This window comes from Scardinius erythrophthalmus (assembly GCF_964197995.2).
Source record: "Scardinius erythrophthalmus genome assembly, chromosome: 16".
Taxonomy (NCBI): domain Eukaryota; kingdom Metazoa; phylum Chordata; class Actinopteri; order Cypriniformes; family Leuciscidae; genus Scardinius; species Scardinius erythrophthalmus.
The window spans coordinates 27,012,107-27,038,681 of record NC_138236.1 but is presented as its reverse complement, the minus strand read 5'-3'; the positions used below and the strand labels follow the sequence as shown (position 1 = coordinate 27,038,681).

Here is a 26,575-nt window from a genome sequence, read left to right as displayed (position 1 = left end):
GCAGCCCAAGGCTCTGCTACACGCCACTTACAGTGAGCACAACCCTTTCATCATCCGTGCACACGGAATCGCGCGCGCGCACACACACACACACAATCGCGCACGGCTCTTCCAGCTGCAGTCTGACCTGAAAACCTGTCTGCATGCTGCTCTGGCTGTCTTTCTGAATTAAGAGCACTCTCACTCTCGATTGAGCACACAATATTCTCTGGCTAGCTCTGTTACTCTCATCTTCTCGGTGTGTGTTATGCACTTCTTACCCTCCCCCAACCTTCTACCATCATCACCTCCTGGCCTTTTTTCTCCTTTATCTCCCTCTAATTCCCCATCCTCTCTCTCTCTCTCTCTCTCTCTCTCTCTCTCTCTCTCTCTCTCTCTCTCTCTCTCTCTCTCTCTGATGTCTTGTTTCCTGAGCTCAGCTCTCTCTGAATCAGCAGAGGTTCTCAAACAGGTCAGCACAGCGAGGCATTACAATTACTGCCTACATCAGCCTCACACATGGATTTATTACCGTACTCGCACGACGCTAATGTTGGGGAATTGGCGGAATTGAATTAACCCCCGTTTCTTTCATGGCTTTCCAAAAGATGTGCCGTTAATGTTTGCGGGGTGTAATTAGCAAGGCAGCATTGGGAAGTCACACCGGCTTCTGGCTGTTGCCTCGGCTCCAATCGTGTCGCTGTCAGTCTAGACCTGCTTTAGAGAGAGTGATCAACTGCACAGCCTGGTGGCAGTGCTGCTGGGAAGAAAAAGAGAGAGGGAGAGAGAGAGCAAGGGAGTAACAGTGCTGGAGGGCCAGCTCTCTCTCTGATTACTGAGCTTATTACTGCGAGGAACTAGACTTGCTTATAAGCTTTGTATCCTAGAATAGAGGTGCATTTTTCTTTCTCTCCCGGGCTTCTTTTCTCTCTAGTTGTGTCCCAAATTATACACTATACACTATGAACGTAGACATATACACTACACGGTTGAGTACGCAAGTACATAGTGAATGAATTTTATACAGTTACAGTTTTATACAGTTTTAGTTTGAACACACAGAAAATTCACACTATTTATACACACTGTCGCACAATTTACACTACAAAACAGCACAGAATAGTGCTTAAGTAGGCGAAATTGGGACTTACCTTTTGTTTCTCTGCTTAATGTTTAACAGTGTTTGCACTGAGTTTGTTACTGATATTGACATTCTGATTGATGCTGATAACTATTATCATGTTATGTTTGACAGCCGATAAATGGACAATATCATATATTATATTATCATATAATATTAAAATTGTTTTGTCAACCTTTGCTGTACAAATAATTGCATAGTGGTCGTAAATGTATTTTGACACTTGGGTCATGAATAATCTCTGAATGTTGTTGCATTAGATACAAAATATCAAAGTAGCGTCTACAAACAAAATTATTCAAGAGTTTTACACAGTAACCACAGTTCATCAAATTAACTAGGAAAAATTTCCATAAAGTTTGATCCATAAAGTGTCCAAATAACTTGAACAATAATGTCTAAACTTCATAAGCGTCTTTGTGATATTTTGCTTAAAATGCCATGCCACGTTTCTGTAAAATACATGCTTCTTGGTTTGATATTTTGTAATATAATGCAGAGATTTTCAGGTGTGGATTAGGTGTCTAAATACATTCTGCCACTGTATATCACTATATATCAAAAATGTAAAAATTTAAATAGTGTATTATTTAAAAAAAAAAATTCATAATCAAATTAATTTTAATCATGAGTTGGGTATTTACAAGAATGTTTGTGCATGTGGTCTGAACCAGACACACACGTATACATATATAAAAAAAAATGTGTGTGTGTGTGTGTGTGTCCAGACGTCTTTACTAATACTGAAGGCCAATTCACACTACACCAACAGACTCAGACACCACGGCGACAGTGACCCGATTATAGCACGTCACTTATCAGACAATTCTAATTACGATTCAGCATGTTCAATCTGCAAAAACAAGCTCCGACAGACATCATAATACTCGGACAGGGGTAGCACACTGATCCGACAAAACTCGACAAAGTGTCTTTTGTCGACTTCGGTGTGAGCTGGCCAAAAAACAGATATCAGCTATTGTGTAAAGCCAGTCATTTTGACCAACACAATTTTTGCATACAATTTACATCAGACGGTCAATGGGGTGTTCTGTCTGAACTGCATTTGCCTTATTTGCAAATGTTTTATGCAATATTCCAATTCTGCGCATAGGTTAAATTCACAACTTTGGATGGAAACATGTTAAACATGTAATGTAATTACAAATTGAAAAAAAGAGTGTCCACGATAAAGAAAAAAAAATGCTGGTTTAATATTTTTTGAAGAAAAAAAAACAACGGCAAACAATTAAACGTACACATCTTAATCATTGTTATTTTGATTTATTTAATTTTTGTTATAAGCAATTATATAATATAATGTATTAAATTATTGATTCATTCATAAATATTACGTTTTTGAGGTGCACCACAATATATTTTACAACCTGTAATGGCTTGCACATATATTAACCATGACAAAAGTTCACGGAGGTCTTCTTGACTACTTAATTTATACATTTTAACAGCACTTAATGAATTTCAAATATTAGTAATCAGTTAAGCATTTATGTAAAATGATTATATTAACTTTTTTTTTTTCTAAGAAAAATGTAATATAAAAGTTGTCATTACAGAAGCAATGTGTTGTAAATACTGTTCCATGTCGACTTTGAGCATCTTCCATAGTCTTCCTAGTCTTGACCAGCTCTGGTTTTGGATTTGGAGAGACCACAGTAGCTGGAATAAAAGAATGTTTATGCCTGGGACTGAATGGATTGATGCTGAGAGAGAGAGAAAGAGCTCAAACAGTGAGATCACACAAATGAAAGGCCTGCATGGCTCAGGCAATTTACATAGTCCTTTATTTAGGACCAGGTGTGCTGCTCCTTCAAACAGACACTCGTGTTGTTAGAAGGAGCCACACAGAGATGACCTCTGTAAGCTTTACGTAATCTCTGTCGCTAACACACACACACACACACACACACACACACACAGAAATCCAAAATGGGCTTGAATGAGTGTATTTAGCTGTAGAAAACACCTGTACTCCATTATGAAATATGTTCATTATTATTATTTTTTTATAAAATGAGCCCAATCAGCATAATTTCACATAAATGTACTCCTTTAATTGTTTCCCAGATGGTCGCAAAATGCCATTGACAATAAGGGCTGAGATGACTATAATTGTTGGTGCTTTGCCACGACAATCATCACAATTACGATTGCTTATACTTGCTGTATATTATTTGAACAACCCCCTAACCCTACATATTAAATTTCAACTTGTCTACACCACTATTTGTTTTAGCGATCAGACTTTTTCACCAGTGGGATGATAAAATAGAAAAAAAAAGTGTTATCACACTAAGAATCTTAGTAAGAGAACTAAACTCGGACCGCTTGAGAAAGAACCCAATTCTCTCTGACTTGCCTTGAAAGTGTACCTTTTTATCTATGCATGTGTACACGTATGTGGAACCCAACCTTCAGTATTGCTGCATTCAGTACAGTATTATAATATTGATGATTACTATTACACTGAATATTCGAGAAATATTTAACACCTTTGCTAATTGGTTTTAATGATAAACAATCATGTGTTCTTGTTCAATAAACCGTCCTTTGATGAATTCTGGCATCAATAATGCATATTTACTACAGTACATATTGTTTGATTTCTAATTCTTATAATAGAAAAAACTATTAAAATAGAATAAAATTCAATACGTTTTGTTGTCATTAACAATGAGCCTTCACTTGTGCAGTTATGAGTTTTAGTTCTCTTTAAAGTTTGGTTGTCAAAATTCATGCAAACTGCTCTCGGACCCCTGAAACGAATTTGGCCAGTAAGCAACCACATAAAAACTCCTCATATCACAACAAATGCATAGCAACTCAGCTACCATATAGAAACATTCTAGTGTTGTGTAAGTGGGTTTTGCATAACCACCACCACTCCCATTTTCATCAGAACATTAAAAAGAATGTAGTTGTGTTAATGATACATTGTGAGAATCTAAACTCTCCTGTATTTAGGACAGCAAATCTGTTTTAAAGGAATTATGTAATGTCACTGTCTTCAAAGCTGTTAAACTTTTTAACACTCCATCTCCAGTTACTGTGTCGGTGTGCATCGACTTTTCCGCGAACGTAGACTAGTTTAGGTTTGACCTCCTGTTACCGCATGGAGTTACTGACTGCTGATGTTGCGCGAGAGAATTTGGGAGAAATACATAAATTCAGTAAAGTTTGGCTTGAGCATGGCCCGAGGCAAGAATCGAGCTGGGAAGCTCAGCAGAGGTGTGTGAGAGAGAATGAGGCAGAGATTGGAGGACAGATCTCTGGTGAGAAGCTGTCCTCACCTCGTAGCCCCTGTAAGTCTGACATTGTGTGGGTTTGGGATGCAGCTGCAAGTTTATATATAAACATATATCGGAATAAGTCCTATGCGCATCAAATCAGGTTAGTCAGGCAGAACACATGGCATAGATGAGCGGCACGATTTGGGCAGGGTATCTGGCTTACGCCTTGTCCTAACCAGGAGCGGTGCGACTGCTTTCCGGCGACAAGTTGTATGTCTGTTCACTAGAGGTGTCAGAAGTACTTGTAAAAAGTAAAATAAATAAATAAAATGAAATAAACATTCCATTTTTTGCTGTTTGATTGCTAGGGTGTTCTGGATGATTGCTAGGTGGTTGCAGGATGGTTGCTAGGGCATTGCTAGGCATTGCTTTTGTCCAATTAGAAATAAACCAGGAATCGTTCATCTGGTATGGTTTACTTGTGTGAGAGTGACCGCATCAGTTTGTAACTAATTTATGCTGAATGCAGCCTCATAGAAAACTGCCTAGTTTATATAACTTAAATCATCATGACCTACTTTATGTAAAATGTCCATTCATCAAACCACAATCTTTACTCAGTGATTCTGATTTAATTGACTCTTTCCCTGCCAGTGTTTTTTTTTTTTTTTTTTTTACCACCAGCCAGTGGCAGCATTTTTGATCATTTTCACAATACTCTGCTTAAAAATGAGTTTTTCTCAACACTTGAATGTGGGTAAGTTTCATACAAAAGGCAACATTTTGAACAAAAAGCTGAGAAAATCTAGCCTGACTACGTCAGACTTCGTACTTCCGCTCAATTTCAGTTCGCTTCTGTACTCAGTCTGAGATAGCGACCGTTTTCCTCCGGCCTCAAAACAGCCGGCCATTCAACGAACAGAGGACGGGCTGAGAGCCGTGGTAGATTATGTGAAGTAAATCTACACATCCACGGTACAATCAGCGTCTACGTCACGGGCCATGACGTAGACGCTGATTGTACCGTGGATGCGTAGATTTACTTCACGTAATCTGCAAAAGTCGTTCACAGCCATGTTCACTCCGGTATTTCGCTCGATGCGTCAGTGTCATTGATTGGACATACGCAGCATGCGACCTGCTTACATAAAGACTCTAATGTTGTTTTTCCTGAATTGACTTTTCGGACTATAAAGGTAAGAAAGAAACTGTCTTAATTCTAATTGATGTGTTTTCACCTTAAACTCTGAAACTACTGTTAATCCATCATACAGTGTTTGTGGGAATTGCTGTGTTCACGCCATGTTGTAATTACTATAATTACGAGTTGACAACCTGTGACATTCTACTCGCTGATGTTCACTTCCTCTGACTCAGAATTTCTGATTCTATGGCAAGATTATCAATGGCAAAATTAATTGGCAGAGGTCAGGTGGTGCAACGATCACATGGTAAAAGTTGGAGCTATCAAAAAATTCAGTTTACAAGTTTACAAGTTGTGATTACGAGTTGTACTAGAATGTGGACGCTTTTTACATCTCGTAATTACGGTAATTACGACTTGGAGTAAATGCACATGCACCGTGTCCGAAATTGCATACTGTATAATAGGTATTACATTTGGTTTGAAATTTACTTTGCGACCGTTAAAAAAGTACAGTAGTGGCCAGTACAGTAGTGGCCAAAAGTGACGTCCGGTCTCCGAAAATTTAGTTCTTCACCCTTTATTCAAATGTTTTAAAAAATTGTCAAAGATATTTAAAAATATTTTATTTCATATCTTAAAGGTTTAATCAAACTTGTATGGTCATTAAAAACAAATTACCAAACCAATCCCCTCCAGACATCACTTTTGTCCACTACTGTATGTTCCACATAGTATGAATGTGTGTAGTATTAATGAAATTCGGACGTACTACATCTGGCATGTTATCACTGTTATGTGACCTATGGCATCCGTTGTGTCACTTTACCTTCATTCACAAATCCTCTCCTGTGACCCCATGGAATAGTAAAGTGTCCATCTAATGCGCACTTCAGAATCTCTGCAAAAGTAGTACAGGTAGGTCATTTCTGGTATTTTTCACAGAGCAGGGTTTCATAACCCAATTTTAAAGCAATCTGAACCCTACTTCTAAATTGCACGAGTGAAATGTTTCTTTATCCCAGGGTTAAAAGTAGGGTTTAGAATGCCAATAACTCGGGAATCATCAGGGCTTTTCACACTATGCTTAACCCAGTCATTTTCTTTTAGTTTGGAGCCTTGTCTGGTCAGGTTATAGAGTTGCACTGAATGGTGCTCTGTAGACTTGCCCTGGTCACAAGAAAGCGCAAATGTGTTTGTGTGCATGCAGCAGCAGACGGATGAGAAATGTGCTCTGGTACGTTTAGTTTCGGGTAATTTGTAGTCCATCTAGTCAGGGCAGCCTACAAAACCCCTTCCCCTCGACCGCAGCCAGATGATCCCTAAAGCATCTTACTCAGACCTCAGTGGAAATAGACTGGCTGTGTGTATTCGAAAAAGCACGAACTCGCCTACAACGGAGCGTATTTGTCTCGTGGAATTTAAATTCTTATTGAGAAACCTCAGGCTGGTGTTTTTTAGTTTCATTTTCTATGCCTTTTTGACAAGGCCCTGTAGCAGCTGTCAGTCATTTCCCCTGCTCTAGCGAGTGCCAGCTCTAGTTCATTACCTAAAGCCTCCACGAAGCCAGACCACCTGACTCCAGCACAAAGAGTTACGATAGGGGCCAGGGACTCTGGAGGAGCTGCTGTGTTATTAGTGTTGCGTCAGAATATTCTACTTCAGACTTCTTTCTACTTTTTTTTGCCTCTGAGAGACAGTATGTGCATTAATGCACCTCTTCCATGGACGGAGGTGAACTTTCTTTTACTGTAGCTTTGAGACGGGGTCTAGGAACTACATTACAGTGAAGGCATCCATATTGCATAGCAGCAGTGCACAGTGTAACTGCGCCTCTAAGATATGCCCAACCTCTCCGTTTGCTATTTTCCTCACTCGACTCTGCGTGCCTGCCGTTTGTTGAACGCTGTTAAATGTTTAATTTCCACCAGATACGGTTGCAGAGAGACACGCTCAAGGACAGGGGTCCAAATACATAAAAAAACACAGCCAGCTAAATCTCTACATATTGCCCTTCGTTATCTGCGAGCGAGATTTGCTGTGGTGTGAAATTTAAGGAAATTATTTCACTCAAGTTTGGAGGGTGTTGAGGGACTATTGGGTCATGATGTAATTGCGTGAAATTCATAAAGGTCTGTGTGTCCCACTTACAAATGGATGTATGAACACATGTCTTTGAGTGTAATACTTAATGCTACAGCTCATTCTTTAGAGTCATGTTTTTGTTGTTGTTGTTTTTCAGAGATTGATTGCTTTTAAAGTCCATATGAAACACTGTTATGCTGGGTACACACCAAAAGATATTTTACATCTTATAAGATTTTCAAAATGTGATAGACCACAAACATGAGGACAACAAATCCTAGATTTAAGCGTTTTGCTCCTATAGTGTGGGGTGTGCCATGATGTGACAAAGACAGCACACCACACACGAACAGATTTTCAACCAGAGTCTCGACTGTGAACACAGGAATTCTCGCAAAATCACGCGAGACTTCAGAATAAGCATGGCGGATGATATGCAGGAAGAAATTGCGATGATAGTGTTTGGAATGGTTTTCACAGAAAATTCACGTGAAAAAAAACATTGTACCCACCATTATATAACCTTTTATACAGAAATATATTCATTCTTTATTGTCTTTATTTATTCTTTATTGGATTTATTGTCTCTTTAGAAAAAGTTATTTAATCCCTCTATAGAACCTCACTGAACCCTTAACACTCAGCTTCCTGCAAGTGTGTGTGTGAGAGAATGACCGTGTCTTCCATCATCTCGCCTTCTGATTGGATATTGTTTTGTTTCACGTGATAATCTCCAGAGGGTGCGCGCGTTTGTCCTCGGGGTTCCCCCCCACACATCAGGATTTCTGATCGTAAATATTAAACATGTTGAATGGGGCGGCTCCGACGTTCTTCCAAGCAGGTTCGGACACTCTTAACACACCTCACACCAAGGGAAAATCTGATAAGATAATCTGTTGAACCATCAAGATAATCAGGACATAGCTAGGATTGTCGGAAGGGGGGAAATCGGCCCAAAATCAGCCCGATTATCTTTTGGTGTGTACCCAGCATTAGCAAGCCATTTTATTCGTGTAATCTTATGGGTCTTAATTTTAGCCAATGGGAATTGTTTGGATTGTGAAAAGTGGGTGTTACATAATACAGTAGCATTAAGGTAAACGTTAGTAGTATTAAGGTAAACGTACATTTTGATTTAAAGATTACAAATACTTTTTTTTTTTTTTGGTATCACAATGTTCTATTTGATGCATGGTCTTATAGTTTTTTTTTTTCAAATATTAAAACAAATATTATTGGAGTCTGTTTTTACAAGAAAGTACTATTTCAGTCTTTATACTTAAAAACAAACAAATAAACAAACAAACAAACATTTAATTCAGTGTTACTTGCCATTTATTTTGCGAAATTGCAATTTCTGAGTAGTTGTGTAGTTGATTGAAGTTGTGTAGTTGAGTTTGTGTAGTTGATGTTAATTCCAACATTTACTAAAGTAAAAACAAACAAACAAACAAAAAAATCTGTTAATATTATTTAATGAACCTGAGCAAACATGAATAAAATGAACAGTATATTTTGTTAACTGACATTAACAACGATTAATAAATACTATAACAAATGTGTTGCTCATTGTTAATTACCCTTTTGTAAATTGTTACCCCACTCTTTTTTTTCTTCTTTTTTTTATAAATAATGTACTGATGTATTGTTAACAATAAGACCAGCAATGTGTATTAAGTGAATTCAATTTATTTATTTATTTATTTCTAGTAAGTGTGATATAATGTAACATTTTTCGTTAACACTTTACAATAAGGTTTCATTGGTTAACATTAGTTAACTACATTAGTTAACATAAACTAATAATGAACTGCTCTTCTACAGCATTTATTAATCTTTGTTAATGTTCATTTCAACATTTACTTATGCATTATTAAAGTCAAAAGTTGTATTTGTTAACATTAGTTAATGACTGCGATCTAACATGAACAAACAATGAACAGCTGTATTTGTATTAGCTAACATTAACAAAGATTAACAAATAGGCTACAGTAGCAAATGTATTGCTCATGGTTAGTTCATATCAGTTAATATGTTAACTAATGTTAGCAAATGAAACCTTATTGTAAAGCGTTACCCATTTTTCTCTCTTTTAGAGCTCATCAGGTGCTTGGTAACACACTGAATGTTGGCAGACTACAGCAACCTTTGTGCATATTGATTTAAACCATAGCTGAATGTTCATGAATTATGGGGGGTTCGTTTTTCTCAGGAGGACTTGGTGGTGAACCACATGGCTGCCAAAACCATAGAGAATGTGTGCAGCCGAGAGTCTCAATACGCCCAGGGATTCATCACTGCAGAGGTGGGACCTGCACTCTGGTTTCTGTTCACACACTCCACAGTGGATGCACTCAGGGTCAGCGCTATATCTGTGAGTATCAAACACACATCATTCTCATCACTTTAACAGGGTGCTCAAACGCATACTGTTCAACAGTTCATACTGTTTAATTCATGTTACATTTAGAGAGTTGATTACAAAAGTTTCTCAATGCATCTGAATTTTTCAGCAACAACGTGATATTGAAAATATTTTGGTGAAATGCGCTTTATACAAGCTGCACTAAAATATGTCGACCCACCGCAAGGAAATCTGAGCTTGCACAAAGGACGTGGTCAAAGAAAATAGTGCAGGGAATTTCATGTTAAAGGGATAGTTCACCCAGAAATGAAAATTCTTTCATTAATTACTCACCCTCATGTCGTTCCATACCCATAAATCTTAGGAACACAAATGAAGATATTTTTGATGAAAGCTTTCTGTCCCTCCTTAGACATCTACGCAACTACCACTTTGATGCTTCAAAAAGTTCATAAAGAGGTTGAAAAACGAATACATATGAATTGAGCGGTTTAGTCCAAAATTTTCTGAAGAGGCACGATCGCTTTATGTTATAAACAGATTGAATTTAGGCATTTATTCACATTTAAACATTGATCAACTCACACATCAGTTGCGGTAAACGGAAGCTCAAGCATGTTTGAGCTTCCGTTTGTCAAAGGAGGGACAGAAAGCTCTCAGATTTCATCGAAAATATCTTCATTTGTGTTCTGAAGATAAACAAAAGTCTTATGGGTTTGGAACGACATGAGGGTGAGTAATTAATGTCAGAATTTTCATTTTTGGGTGAGCTATCCCTTTAATTGTACCATTTTCCAGGTACAAATTACATTTTGAATTCCAGATATTAAGTGTTGTTTTAGACTTTGTCACCACTGTATAAAACAATGTATAAACTTGTGTATACAAATTTTTAACATCAGAGCCACCTTGCATATTGTCATTGATTAGGGGTCCAAGCACAAAAGTTTTTAGATTTTTCCTGATCTTCTTTATTTGTCCCATTGGACCAATGCCAAGGCTGTCAACTGTCCTGGGAGTCTTTCACGTTGGATGCTATAATAAGCTGTTTATGTCGTCTTCATATCTTCACAACCGTATGGTCTAGAATTTAAATGGAATTTCCGTCTATTGAGTGTTTGAAAATGTATAGCATTTATGAAAATTCCTCAAAGTGTTGTGAAGATATAAGCCAAGGCAATTTTGAAGAGGAGGTCTTCCAGTTTGATTAATTGCTAAATATCTGCCAAACATAAAGAAACTTGATACCTATAGACAACAGGGCATTCTGAGAGGAATTTGTGCAATTCTGCTCATTTAAGGCACTACAACTAAAAACCTGCCAAAAGTTAACAAAAACAACTTTGAATCTTTGTTTGTTTAGCAGATAGGCCAATATATACTAGTTGGGTTTGGACCATTGTGACTAATCTTGTGAGTGTAACAACCCAGTAAACTTGGAATTCGTTTTTTTTTTATGTTGCGATGATGTATAACTATTCAACAATGTCTTGCTCTGGAGGCAGTCATATGCAATTGTATTTGCCCGTGTAACGTCACAGATCCTGAAAAATCCAAACGCACAAACTTCTGTTGGATTTTTTTTCACATAGCAGAGAAATCGACTTAAAATACTCCATTTATGATCATACAGATAAAAGCAATACATCATCATTCGTAACTTTTATTATGACCGCCGCTAGCGTAGCTAGTGAAAGCGGTCATATAGGGATATTACATATAGGGATGTAATTTTTCGTCAACGATACCAGGGACACCGAAGCACCGGGGAACATGAAATTTGGTGAGCATGTAGCCCCACTAGACTTCTAAGGAAAAATTTCGTTTGGTCCCCGGGGGCCACTCCCCCCCCCGCGCTGGGCCCCCCCCAAACCCAAAAAAATGCAGTTTTTCCTAAATAACTACCTGAACCGTGGCACCGAGGATGAAGACATTTTTATGGTATGTTGGTCTACTAGACTTTTACGGAAAAATTTCGTTTGGTCCCCGGGGGCCACTTCCCCCCCCGCGCTGGGGCCCCCGTAAATTTTTCGTCAACGATACCAGGGACACCGAAGCACCGGGGAACATGAAATTTGGTGGGCATGTAGCCCCACTAGACTTCTACGGAAAAATTTCATTTGGTCCCCGGGGGCCACTCCCCCCCCGCGCTGGGCCCCCCCAAACCCAAAAAAATGCAGGTTTCCTAAATAACTACCTGAACCGTGGCACCGAGGATGAAGAAATTTTTATGGTATGTTGGTCTACTAGACTTTTACGGAAAAATTTCGTTTGGTCCCCGGGGGCCACCCCCCCCCCCCGCGCGCTGGGGCCCCCGTACCAAAAAAATGCAGTTTTTCCTAAATAACTACCTGAACCGTGGCACCGAGGATGAAGAATTTTTTTATGGTATGTTGGTCTACTAGACTTTTACGGAAAAATTTCGTTTGGTCCCCGGGGGCCACTCCCCCCCCACGCTGGGCCCCCCCCAAACCCAAAAAAATGCATTTTTTCCTAAATAACTACCTGAACCGTGGCACCGAGGATGAAGAAATTTTTATGGTCTGTAGGTCTACTAGACTTTTACGGAAAAATTTCGTTTGGTCCCCGGGGGCCACTTCCCCCCCCTGCGCTGGGGCCCCCGTAAATTTTTCGTCAACGATACCAGGGACACCGAAACACCGGGGAACATGAAATTTGGTGGGCATGTAGCCCCACTAGACTTCTACGGAAAAATTTCGTTTGGTCCCCGGGGGCCACCCCCCCCCCAAAACCCAAAAAAATGCAGTTTTTCCTAAATAACTACCTGAACCGTGGCACCGAGGATGAAGAAATTTTTATGGTATGTTGCTCTTAAGGGCCCACATCAACCTAGCCCATAATCACTCATTTGTGATTTGCGCCCCTCACATAAAAAATGAAAATGCAATATTATTCTGCTTTTATCGCCCCTATCTTCAGTGGAGATGTTCAGAACTGCACCATATTTCATGTGTATGATTAACTTGACATCCTCTGGGGGTATCCTCTGCTAAGTTTTGTAGAATTTCATCCATGGGGGGGTATAAAATAAATTCATTTATGTGCACATTTAGTGACTTTACACTCATCGGCCTGTAGATGGTGCTGTTGAGCGAAGGGTTGCTGGTTTAGGATGATTCTGTCACACACACACATGCAGGAATACAAACAAACGCAAGCATGCACACACACTGACATCCACACGCACAGACACACACCCATACACACACATACAAATCCACATGCACAGACACACACACACACACACAAACACACACGCGCACACATGTACGCACACATACATACACGCACAGACACACACACACACACACACACACACACACACACAGACAGACATGCACATACTATTACTTTTTTTAGGTATATACATAAACACACAATACAGCCAAAGTACTCCACGTCATTTATTTTTGTGGAAAGCCAGTGCAGGCCTGAGCGGCGGTCATATTTTGTACCGCGATGCGGTACATCTAGTTTGTGTCCACTTGCAATCCAAACAAAACATGTGCGTTTGTAAAATAAAGAAAACAAACGGGGCTGTGCTTTCTGTCGTCTCGGTCTTAGTGTACTTTTTTCTGGTGCGCGTCACAAAAATAAAACAAAACTCAGCGAATTCTTGTCACACAGACATGAGCAATATATCCATTCTACTTTGATCTAATTCAAAATGATAACAAATATTCTCTGTTTATCTAATCTGTCTGAAAATAGATAGATGTACAGTTGTTTCCATGTGAGCTCATTACCCCTAATGTCAGCACGCCTATGGACTCCACACGCTATGCATATGGTATTGATCTCAGCAAACAACAGCCACATCAACTCGATAAAACACATCAAGTTTCATCTGATTCATTTACTTTGCATAATTTTGGGATGCGATGAGGAATAATCCTGGACAAATTTACCTCAGAAGAAGAGTGCACAAGAGCTGTGGTTTCGGATTAATTTTGAGGAGCGACTTGATCCAGCCGATCTACCCTAAAAAAAAATCTCAAACCCCAGAGTGTTAAGCTATAAAACTTGCAGGATGTTTTAATGGTTCAAAGACCATCTTTATGTCAAAAGTTCAAGGCAAGTTTGATTTCTCATGTCATGACCCCTTTAAATATATACTTCATGATGTTATGGTTAGGTTCATTTTATTTTTTACTCCAGACCTACATGCAAATCAACTGACACATTCTTCTTTTTTTCCTTTAACTCAACTGGAAGGTTCTTAACCTTTTAATAAGACATTCACAGTACATTCCTCCAAATAAATAAATAAATAAATAATATTATGTAACAAAAAAGCAGCAGCATTAGAGATACTGTATTCAGCCCACCTCCACCCATCTGTCTTCTTCCATTTATCTGCCCTTCCAGGCTCTGTGTAAAATAACACGCCAATCTGCTGGAGCCTTCCAGAGCGTGATTGACACGGTGGGATTACCCAGCATCCTCAGCTGCCTGGTGTCAGGCATCAGCCGTGTCCAGCAACACATGCTCACTATGTTCGCTGCCATGTTAGCATCAGGAGCACATTCCCACAGATTGGTACAGGACCGGGTATGTACATACAAGCACATGCATGCATACATATTTATTATGGCTGTCAAAGTTAGAGCAATTCCTTACTTTACATTTTCAATGCAAAAGTAATTAAAGGGGGGGGGTGAAATGCTATTTCATGCATACTGAGTTTTTTACACTGGTAAAGAGTTGGATTCCCATGCTAAACATGGACAAAGTTTCAAAAATTAAATTGTACGTTTGAAGGAGTATTTCTGTGCCAAAAATTGTCCTTCCGGTTTGTCACAAGTTTCGGAAAGTTTTTTTCGAGTATGGGTCTGTGTGACGTCAGCTGTGGCGGAATTTCCTTATATGGGTCCTAAGGGCACTTCTCCGGTAAGATCGCGGGCGTGCGCGCACTCGTAGACCAGAGCAAGAGAGCGAAAGCAGTACGCCCATCAAAGCGCCCTGCCCGGCTTTTGGGAAGTCAATGTCACCAAAGAAGTGGGTTTTTGGTTGCCAGGGCAAGACAACCCTGCACAGATTCCCAAAGAACCCAGCGTTAAGGGACCAGTGGATGGAGTTTGTTTTTCCTGAGCATAAACAGAGTTGTGTAAGACTGTTTGTTCCCTGCATTTCGACGATGATTGTTTTATAAACAAAGCCCAGATCGACGGATTTGCAGATCGTCTAATGCTTAAGGATCGAGTAGTTGCAATGATAATAATAATAATAATACATTTTATTTATTTGGCGCCTTTCTGGACACTCAAGGTCGCCTAAGCATGATAAAGGTTCGCGGTCGTGCGTTGGAACCGGGCGGTGAGTAAAACTGCTTCAAATGTCTCTGTGTGTTGTTAACTTGGCGCGTTAGTACACAGCTTTAGCTTCGCCCACACGGCCCGCCTCCAGCCGCTCGTTTTTTTCCGGAAAGACTCGGTACAGCCTATCTTTCTTTTATAAATATAATAAAACTAAAGACTTTTTGGAGATATGAAGGATGCAATACTACTCTATAGGTACTCAAGATTAACAGGAGATTGAGTGAAAATTAGCATTTCACCCCCCCCCCCCCCCCACACACACACTTTAAATTACAGAAATTAATTGTTTAGTAATGCATTACACCCAACTCTGGTCCAGACCAAACATTCTCCAAACAATCATAGCAGGTTTTGGTTTTCTAAAGTAAAAATGTAAACTGTGAGTGTGTACAGTCTTAATAAATAGATAAATACTTTATTGGCCTTGGCAATGTTTAGGAAGAGGTTGTGGGATTTGACGTAGCTGCATAATTCATGGTTATCAGAAATATCCAAACATGTTTTTATACATTTAAATATTAATAAAGTGGTGGTGTGAAAGAAACATGCACCTTAATGAATGATGTTTTAATTTTCTCTCGGGTTTCTTTTGTTTGTTTTTTATTGCATTCAGAAAATATTCACTCTTTCCTCTCACTTTTAATGACAGTATTAAAAATAGTTTCAGTAGGGAAAAAGAAAAGGACAAGCGTGCTTTGTTGTCCACAATTCAGTTGCACACAGCTATTCTAGCATGTGAAGTCCTATGTGAGATTTCTTTGAGTTAAGTTTGGAGCAGGGGAGAATCCGTGCAATTGTCCCGAGAACATGGTGTTTTGTACTTCCTGTACAAAGAAACCCAAAGGACACTGCTCAGATTTTACACACCTTGTTGCATTCCGAGTGCATTTATGAAAACACTTAAACTTGCACTTCTCTCTCTCTCTCTCTCTCTCTCTCTCTCTCTCTCTCTCTCTCTCTCTCTCTCTCTCTCTCTCTCTCTCTCTCTCTCTCTCTCTCTCTCTCTCTCTCTCTCTCTCTCTCTCTCTCTCTCTCTATTAGTCCTCCTCACTCTTTTCCTTGCCCCTTTTTTCTTTTCACTCTTGCCATCTTTCTCTCCCTCATCCTGATTTTATAGTTCTCACTCTTTTTAATTATTTTGATTAGGGACAAAAAAAACTGGACTATTAATAGACATACAGTACTGTACCATGATAGAGAAAAAGTCATATCACATTTAGTACAAAAAGTCTTACATTTACCCTGTAATGGTTGGTTAAGGCACTTAAATAACCCACTGTGTCTCAAATGAGAGTACACTTCAAAGTGATACATATACGATACACATTATTTTAGCTGTCAGGAATAATGTGCATTTAAAGCAAAAGTCTTTGTGAGATCAACATTAAAATGGTGGAAAAATACTCTTTATGTTTGATGTTTCACTCACACGACAAATCCCTGACAGTAAACTGATGACTCGTTGTATTTATGATGTACTCCAAGCACTCGTGATACTTCTCATAGGAAGGACAAATGGATTTGCAAAGGTTGCTTTGCATAGCTGTCCAGTGTAGACAGCTTCTAGCAGTTGCGGCGCAGCGCCATGCTACACAACATCTGTTGTTTCCGGTGTAGACAGGGTGAAGGGATGCTTAACGGTCTAAAAATGCATAACGTTTTCTGTGATGGGTAGGTTTAGGGGCAGGGTTTGGGGATAGAATATGCATTTTGCACAGTATAAAAATCATTCTGTCTATGGAAAGTCCCTGTAAAATGTGGGCACCCAACGTGTGTGAGTGTGGATTTGTTAAAATCCTTGTGAGGTCAGTACATTTTTAAAGAATTCACAATGGTAACCACAAAACCTTCGACGTAACTAACTCTTTCAAATTCGTCTTTCCTTTCATTAAAAGAGAAATAAAATAACACCTAATTTTAACGTTTATTCTCCTTATCAGTCCTGTGTAAAGCATGCTGGAAACTAGAAAACCACTTCTCAATTTTAAAGTTATCTAGACTATTTCATTAAGGCTTTTTTTTTTTTTTTACTAAAATTAATGCAGATATTTGAGTTTGTTACACACAATATTAAGTTAAATGATCAAAATTATTATGTCAATAGAACTCAAAATAATGTTTGCAACCTAAAATGTTTAAATGGGTGGTTGATTTATGATTTAACTTTTCTAGCTTTAGTTAGTGTATAATGTTGCTGTTTGAGCATAAACAACATATGCAAAGTTACAACGCTCAAAACAAAAAGAATACGTGTGTGACATCACAAAAGTGACATCACTAACCCTAAAATTTACATAAACTGGTAACACGCAGTCCATGTTGAGAAGAGGAAGAGTTGTTGTAGTAGAGCACATTTGTGAGTCTGCTCAAGCTGTCGCATCAGTCTTTTCATGCAATGCAGTACGTAACACAAATGCAATAGCATGTCACTCTGTAGGCATCTTACAACATTTATCACTCAAGTGATTTATAGATTATCATGACAGGCTTTGCTAATCAATGACTTGAAGATAGTTAACTCCACATCAGCAACATAAATGAATCAACTAAACATTCAGAAACGTCTTGTTGCATTCTACATGTTGTCACTTCTTCTTGAGTCTCTCCATCATTGTCCGACTCCAGTTTAAACATAAGGCAGAACAGTTTGTGACAGTTGCTAACACACATGAGCTCTTGAAGCTCCGCCCTCTGTGCGGGGAGCAGCAGCTCATTTGCATTTAAAGGGACACACACACACACACACACACACACACACGAAACAACGCATTTACTGACCCTCAAAAAAGGACAACTTTAACATGCTGTACAAAATTATCTGTTGGGTATTTTGAGCTAAAACTTTACTCTTTACCCAAACACACTCTGGGGACAACAGAGACTTATTTTACATATTGTAAAAAGGGGCATTATACCACCCCTTTAATTAAATCAATAAATTAGAATTCTTAACTTGCAACCATGCATTTATTTAAGTTGTTGTAACAGGTCCCCTCCTGTTAAAATCCCCTGCTTATGTTTTTATCATGCTGAGAAACTACAGTATTTTAATAAAAAAGTGTCACTGTGTGTGTAGTGTGACTGAAGAAATTTAGAGTGTTACAATTGCCCCCTGTCTCCGCTACTGCACGTGACTTGTGATAGAATGGGCCAGTATGTATAAAGCTTAATGGCAGAGTTTGAACTCCTTAGGCATAACGGTTTCGTTCCGTACATACTGACCCCAATTCTGATCATTTTCTTATGTTTGACCATAACCTTCTGAACAGTGCAGCAGTAGTTTAGCACGTCCAATTTGAAGAAAATGCTGCATATAGTGCAGAATTGTTTTATTTATTTTTTTAAGCAAGTTCTGCCAATAAGTTTTTGATTTCTTTCAGTTTGGCACACACACACTTTGTACATCCTGTGCCATCTCTCTCTGCTTTTCGTTATTGACAGCCTGTATCGCTCTTAGTACTGGCAGCACTTCATCGGTCAACAACTTTAAGATCGGACTATTTTTGTTAGTCTCAGCAACTATACAGTGTTCTGAAGCAGCTGCGTTGACAGGCGCTGTGCCTCACTGCCACTCAGCATTCTTTCTTTTGTTAGTAACACCTGCAGAAAGGTGTTTTTTTTTTTTTTTTTTTTTTTTTTTTACTCTCTAGTCTTGACTTCTGGAGGTAGAAGTACTCTGGTCTGTGGTTTTCCAATTGTTTCAAATTATAGATTTTTTTCATTACATAGTGTTTACTCATTACTTTAGTGATATCTTTTATATAATGAAACATTTTTATATCTAAAGTATGTAATTTCTGTGCCACTGTTGTTCCCTAAATATTAGAAAAATTCATTTCTACTACAAATAATAATAATAATAGTAATAATAATAATAATAATAATAATAAAAACTCTTATAAAAACATTATCTGTAGTTATATACACTACCATTCAAAAGTTTGGGCCTGGTAAGATATATATTTTTTTGGTTTTCTATTTTCAAATATGTTTATTATTTATTTATTTATTTATTTTTCAGTGTCACATGATCCTTCAGAAATCATTAATTGTGTCATCCTTCAGTAATATGCTGATTTGTTGCTCATTTCTTATTTAAATATTGGAAACAGTTGTGTTACTCGACATTTTTGTGGATACCATGAAAAATATTTTAAATATATATTTACATACATTTCCATTATTTTTTGATTAATAGTTCAAAAGAACCACATTTACTGTATTTGAAATAGTAAGGATATTTGTCATGTTACAAAAGATTTATGTCACTTTTAATGTCACAATTTAATACATCCTTGCTGAATAAAATGATTAGTTTCTTCTTTTTTTTAAAGGGCACCTATTATGACCCTTTTTAGAAGATGTAATATTGGTCTTGGGTGTCCCCAGAATGCATTTGTGAAGTTTCAGCACAAAATACGCCACAGTTAATTTATTATAACCATTTGAAAATGTCATTTTTGGGGCCTGTTTTAAAAAGACCTGTTTTTGGTGTACCACTTTAAATGTAAATGAGCTGCATAATCCCCGCCCTGCTGGACCTAGATGATGAAGAGAGTCCGGCACAGAATAAACACGAATGAGAATGGACTAAACGTATCGGAATGGTTATTTGATACATTTATGTACTTACAAAGTTTTAATCGCGTCCCTTTTGCCATTATGGATGTGCAACACACACACACACACACGAACTGTGATAACGTTCGCGCAATTTTTTGAAACTACACACACACACACTACTGTGAAGTACAAACAATTTTTTTTATTTATTTCTTAAGGGGAGGGAGATAGACGTTTATATAGCCTACTGTCTATGGAGATAGAGCAGACCTTAATTTATTTACATTTGTAAATGCTGCAAAAAAATGCCTACGTGACATAAAACTGTCTGAAGTTGTTTGTTGAGACATCCTATGACGAGTTGACGACGACAATAAATAGCTTTAGACGCATTTGTTGTTGAACTTGCTGACATCGATTGAAATGACTATTTGCTCAAAAATCATAAAATACACTTACTTTTTCTGGAGGTGACGTTGGATCGCGAACTGTAGGCAACGATCCACACTCTAGGATTAACTTTGACCCTCGTTCACTAAACAGTCAGTCAGAAAATGAATCTCGTATTTAGGAAGTTTAAGTGGTGCCTTTTCTTCATAAATAGAATCCATCCGCTGCGTTTTCAGTGGCTCTGATGTCAGTGAAGACTAGTATGTCCATTCTTACATCCCACAACACACTTCTTAGGAGACATTACCGGCTGTCGAACAATGGAGGATGCAGATCACCGAGGGCGGGGTCTATGCCAAAACCAGATGTCAATCAAATCACGTCGGTGGGGCTTAGCTCATTTCTACGTCACAATGAGGAAAATCTAGAACAGGGTGTTCTGAGACAGTGCTTATGATTTATTGAGATAGTAAAAAAACTACTGGGTGGATTTTTATCATTCTAGGGTGGTTCATTCATCAGTCCACTGCCAACACACATTTATGTTCAAACACCATGTAAAAGTGAATTTTGCATAATAGGTGCCCTTTAAACAGCCTTTCTGACCCAAAACTTTTAAATGGTAGTGTAGTTTTAGTTAATCATAATCATTATTTCTGTACATTTATCTCCATGAAACAACCTTAACAGTTATGTCCAGTTTTCATCAGGAATTATTTACAGATATACCAGTTCTTTCCCCACACAATTCTTATACATTATAAACTTATAAATTACTTATAAATTTCTTAATCCCCTATTCAGACACTGGCTGCAGCTTATTTTTGTTTTGGATTTACCCAGCATGCTACCTGGTGTGTCAGGAGCGAGCAAAACATTGTACTGCTCTGTTTTGCTCTTTATCTGAGGCAGAGATCAATTGGAAAATGGGCTGTAGAAATTGATTTAAATGCCACTGTATACTGCCTTCAAGGCCCTCTCAGATTAACAATGCTAATTTCCTTTGACCTGTATTCATTTGCATGTAAATTTCCAATTTTACTCTACATATTAGAAAAACAAAAAAAAATATTTTGAGTGCCTAAAACTTAGTGGATCACCTCAGGACCAATTATAAACTGCTGTGGATTTCACTGCTTAATTCCCCTGACGAACAGAAGTCCAGAACGTGGCGTGTTTATTCATACATTGACTAGCATAGAATTTAAATTTCAATGAAGCACCGAGTGACTGGGCTAATTGGGTAAGGAAGTGCTGCAATCTCAGAGTGCAGCTTGGAATACTGTTGATGTAATTACGATCCATGCCGAGAGTACAGTAGGTGCGTTTGAAATTAATTAACTCCCCTTCTCGTGCTGTAGTTAATCCTAATGTTTCGGATTGTTTTGCTTTTGACAGTCCCCCACCCCCCACCCCCAATTATGCTGATAGTGAAAGTTAATCAATTCCTCCTGATTTGCTGCCCACTAAATGTTGTGGAACTCATTAGCTTATTAACCTCTGTTTTTTATCAAGTGCATTTTGGGGTGCTTTTCCATCCCCTCCAGCACCTCGCTGTGTAAGTGATAGCAACTGTCAAATTACTGACAGACAATTGGGGCTTATGCCACACTAAATGTCCAGAGACCTCCTGGTCTTTTTAAATGACACGTGTGCGCTAACAAGACTGTGCTAACGGCTTGAACGCCTCTTTGCAGGACTTTGTTATGAAGATAATCCGCTCTCTGGAGAGTCCGTCTTCAGTCATCCGTGCCAAGGCCTTTCTCGTTCTTCTGCAGGTCCTTATGCACAACAGAGAGATGCTTCTGCTCTGCTGTAACTCCAGGTAAACACTCTACACCAGGGGTGCCCAATCCTGCTCCTGCCGATCGACTGTCCTGCACAGTTCATCTCCAACCCTAATCAAACACACCTGCCTTTAATTTTCAAGTGATCCTGAAGACCTTAATTGGTTTCTTCAGGTGTGTTTGATTAGGGTTGGAGATAAACTGTGCAGGACAGTCGATCGGCAAGAGCAGGATTGGGCACCCCTGCTCTACACAATGAAATCCCATAAACCAACTGTGCAGAATACATTGACAGAGCACACACGTTATAGATCCGGTGAAATGCTTCTGTTCCTCAATAGCGCTGAGAGCCAAATATACACGGAACGGTAAACAAAGACACAAGCACAAAGGAAAAAACAGGAGAGATGTTCCTCTTGTGCCCCATATCCAAGTACAAACACACTACAAATAATTCCACATATGAATCAGAAAGAGAGGAAGAGACCATCATGGAGATGGAGATAGGGAAACGCATAGACTAAATCAATATCATATATGTTTCATAAATGGTTGGTGGAGAGATGCATGAGAGGATGGACACTCTAGTGAGTCTGTTGCTCCACTGGACAGTAACTGTTTTAGTTGAAGGTTTTTAAATATTTCAGTGACTTTCCTCTGTTATGACTGCAAAAGTTCCTCAAAAGTTCTTCCCAACATTCATAATGTTTTAAACATCTCTAAATATCCTTGCATGCATGATTATTACACATTTTGGCAAATGTAATTAATGCTTGCTCATACCAATTAAGAAGTGTTTATTTAAGGGTGAAGTATGTATGATTTTGTATGTTTAAATACACTAGTGCAAAGTGCCCATGCAAAATCAGTTTTTGTGTGTGTTTTTAGTAATTGTTGGTTCGGTGTGTTTGAGTGCTCATTGTTACAATTACACAGCAAAAGTTCAGAGACATTTTTATTTGTGCATGGTAGAAAGCAAATACTGATAATGACATAATGACATACAATAAATATGGAAAATTGAACTACACGATTGAGGGAGCAGGCTACACAGTGAACTCCAAGAAAACGCTACGCTTGAGCAAACAGTTTGTGTATAGGCCACTACAAATGATGGCCGTGAAAGAGACTGTGAACGCATTGAATAGTATATGTTTAGTTGGTGAATAGCATAGGCTACTATTACACAGTAGCGATAACGTTAAGCGCACCAGAATAAAATACAATATTCAGAAATAAACAGTATAGCTGACTTACAGATTCAGTTAACATCCACAAATGAATAAGCGCAACGATTCAGGGAGCAAGCTACACAGTGAACTCCGAGAAAACGCTACTTAAGCTCTGCTGCTTTCTTCGACCCTCTCTGTCTCTGGTCCTGCGCTGTGCTCACTCAGTGTGCAGTGTAAGAGGGGGAGTGGCCAGCGGCTAGAGCGGCAAAAGCCAATGTGTGCTTCTTTTATCGATATATTTAACGATATTTTTTGCATTTCTAATCCAAACAACGCCAAACTTGGCACTGCAATTACTCGTGCCCGTAGCAAGACACCTGTCAAGTTTGAAATCCATCGGACTAACGGTTCAAGAGATATGCGATTAACCCTCTGGGGTCTGAGCTGTTTTCTGGGCCCTGGAGGTGTTCTGACATGCTCTGACATTTGTGCTTATTTCTGTTACTTGTGACATTTTCATGGCTAAAGTCTGATTACACTGTATTCAGCACAAACTCTGCTACAATAATATATCAGCAGCATGTATGTAAAAGTTTGTAGTTTTGAGATAATGACATTTATGCGTGGTTTGTGAAAATACAAAAAAAAAGATCTCATTGAAATAAGGCCATGAAACCCATACTGATTATTTCTTCACAAGACTTTTTTAAAATTGTATCACGTAGCCTAGAATATTTGCTCCAAAACTATGTGAAAATCATCCTGACTGCTCATTCAGATAAGACAATATATTGATTTAAAATTTGTGCGACGTGTTTTGTGTGAGAAAGCTCTATGCGGGAGGTGTGATCACGTCATTAATATCTAAGCTTTTCACACCTGAGAAAGACAAAGACCCTCCCCTAACGGCCCTATTAGGAGTCATCAGGCCCTATCATTCTGAGCAACCTTGCACAAATTATGAGGAGATTTAAAAAAAATGGCTTTTTGATTGTTTGGATTTATTTACAACACAACATAATCCAAAGATACAAAACAAATGACAAAAAAACACTTATTAAAAACAATGATCCAAAGACAGAGACCTTTGTGCCATTCCTAAAAACATTGTACATACCTTTCATTTCCAAGGTGTTTGATTTTCACTTTACCATGTTCATGTACAGAGACTCATGTGAATGTTGAAGTCAGCAGGACTCACCGGCATCTGGGCCCTGAAAAAAAAAAAAAAAGTGAACATACTGATATCAAGAGAAAGGCCTGCACGATTTTGGGAATACATTTTAGATTTTTCTGGTTAAAATTGCTTTTTAAAATTCACAGAATACACACACACACACACACACACACACACACACAAATGTTTCCAACAATATATAATATAATGAACACCAGGTTTGTTGTGCCTTGTAGGCATAGGCTATGCGCAGTGCTGCATAAAATAATAATAACAATAAACTATAGTAGCCTGTAAATCTTCCAAAAGATTTCAGTAACAACTAAGCTAGAGAAAAATATATTGATTATCATATGTTACTTCAAATGTTTCCATTCGTTATGATGATATGAAATGAGATAATAGTAAAAACATGAAGCCGTTTGGTGCGTTTTGCTTTTCAAACGCGATCGCGTTCCAAAATATGAAACATTATGGTTACCATATACATATCTACGTTTGAGCAGATATCCACAAACACAGTAACAGTAAACACGGGTCTAACTATTATAATATTCACCATATATCTAGCAACAGTTCAACTGTTATGTGAAATTTATGCAACAATAACAAACTAATATGTAAGAATTTCTTACCTTACATCTTTCTTGTCTTCAAATCTTCTTCTTCTGAGGTAAATCCAATGTAAGCTCGCGGCGCGTCTTTCAAACTCGACGAAAAGCAGAGACTTGTGAAGTTTTTTCGTGTTTTGTTTTTGAGGTAACGAGCGCGTTCGCGTTCCATGTGGAGATTTGCATGTGAATCTCTTTTGTGGGCGTGGTCAAATTAAAAATAATGAGGAAGCGTTTGAGAAGCTGGACATCTTGTTGGTTTTATACAAATTACTTAAACAGAGAATATTTGTTTTCAGTTTGAATCCGATCATTTAAAAGTACACACTTAAAGGCCCTTTCACACTGGACGCGATTTTGACGCACGAATAATTCGCGCGATGGGTTTATTTTTTTATCAGCTGTTTGTGTAATGAGCGCTTCCACACCGAACGCGAATGTGCTGAGGCGAAAAAACGACTTTTATTTTTTTCGCTTCTATGTCGATTTTTTTTTTTACTTTTGCGGCGACAGAATAGGCTTCAGCCAATTCACATACTACAAGGACAACGATTTGAAAGACAATGTGTGGCGTAGCATTGCCAACCAACCGGTTATCACGACTGTGAGTGTGTTGTGTGATAGTCCTGTGCTGTGTAGGCTAGCAGGCCAAACTACATTTGGGATAGAAAGCTAACACTATTATCGTCAAAGATAGAGACAGAGACCGTGTTTACTTTGAACACGTAACAAAATGCAGTGAGACTATTTAGGGCTGCTTTTAGTAGGCTATACTATACATTCTTTGTGATATTTCTAGTCGAATGATTTTTAACTTACTTCGTGTGTTACATGTAATGTGTAGTTACATTACAAAACGCACTGTTGAAGACGCAAAAAAAAAAAAAAACTGCACATAAGCATACTCCCCTTCAGACTTTCTGTTCTGTAAGATTGGGTGCACCCAAAACCTTCTTTTCTGTCTTTTAAATAAAATGAAAAGCTCGTCTTCACTGGATGCTATGACTATGACTGGATGATGATGATGATGATGATGAAGTGTCCATGTTTTCTCAGCTGTCGGTGCGATTCGCGCGAAAGTTTTGGAATGTTGAAGCTCTCTGAACGTCACAGACGTCGCAAATTCGCGTCGCGGCTGATGTGAATGGTTTTGATGCGAACTATTCGCACACGAACTATTCGCTTTTTCGATTCGCTTTTTCGTTACGCATCCGGTGTGAAAGGGCCTTAAATGTTTATAAAGGTATATGGCTCATAAATGTGTGACAAATATTCGCTTGAGTTTGGTTTCAGTTTATAGACCTGCTCAAGAAAAAAAAGTTCACCGCGACGGGGAGGCAGAAAGCACACCCTGTCTATTTTCTTTATTTGACAAAAGCACAATGTTTTGATTTGATTGTAAGTGGACACATACAAAAGTAGAAATATCACAGATTCTTTTTTTATATTTCTTTTTTCTGTATGACCATAAATGACGGAGTAATTTAAGTTTATTGTGCTACAATGTGACGAAAATCCAGCAAAACGTGAGGGCTCGTTTGTCGACCCCAGAGGGTTAACAGACACACAGA

At 38.4% G+C, this 26,575-nt stretch overlaps 1 protein-coding gene across 1 annotated transcript in view; it reads left to right on the top strand.

The window, feature by feature from the left end:
• Nucleotides 1-26,575, top strand: part of ulk4 (unc-51 like kinase 4) — a gene marked incomplete at its 5' end in the record, with an annotated part of 224,362 nt that overhangs the window by 37,197 nt on the left and 160,590 nt on the right. The window contains 3 exons of the mRNA XM_081389791.1: nucleotides 9,813-9,974; nucleotides 14,355-14,537; nucleotides 21,955-22,082. Coding sequence (XP_081245917.1) covers nucleotides 9,813-9,974; nucleotides 14,355-14,537; nucleotides 21,955-22,082 — 473 coding nt within the window. The remainder of the gene's footprint in view (nucleotides 1-9,812; nucleotides 9,975-14,354; nucleotides 14,538-21,954; nucleotides 22,083-26,575) is intronic.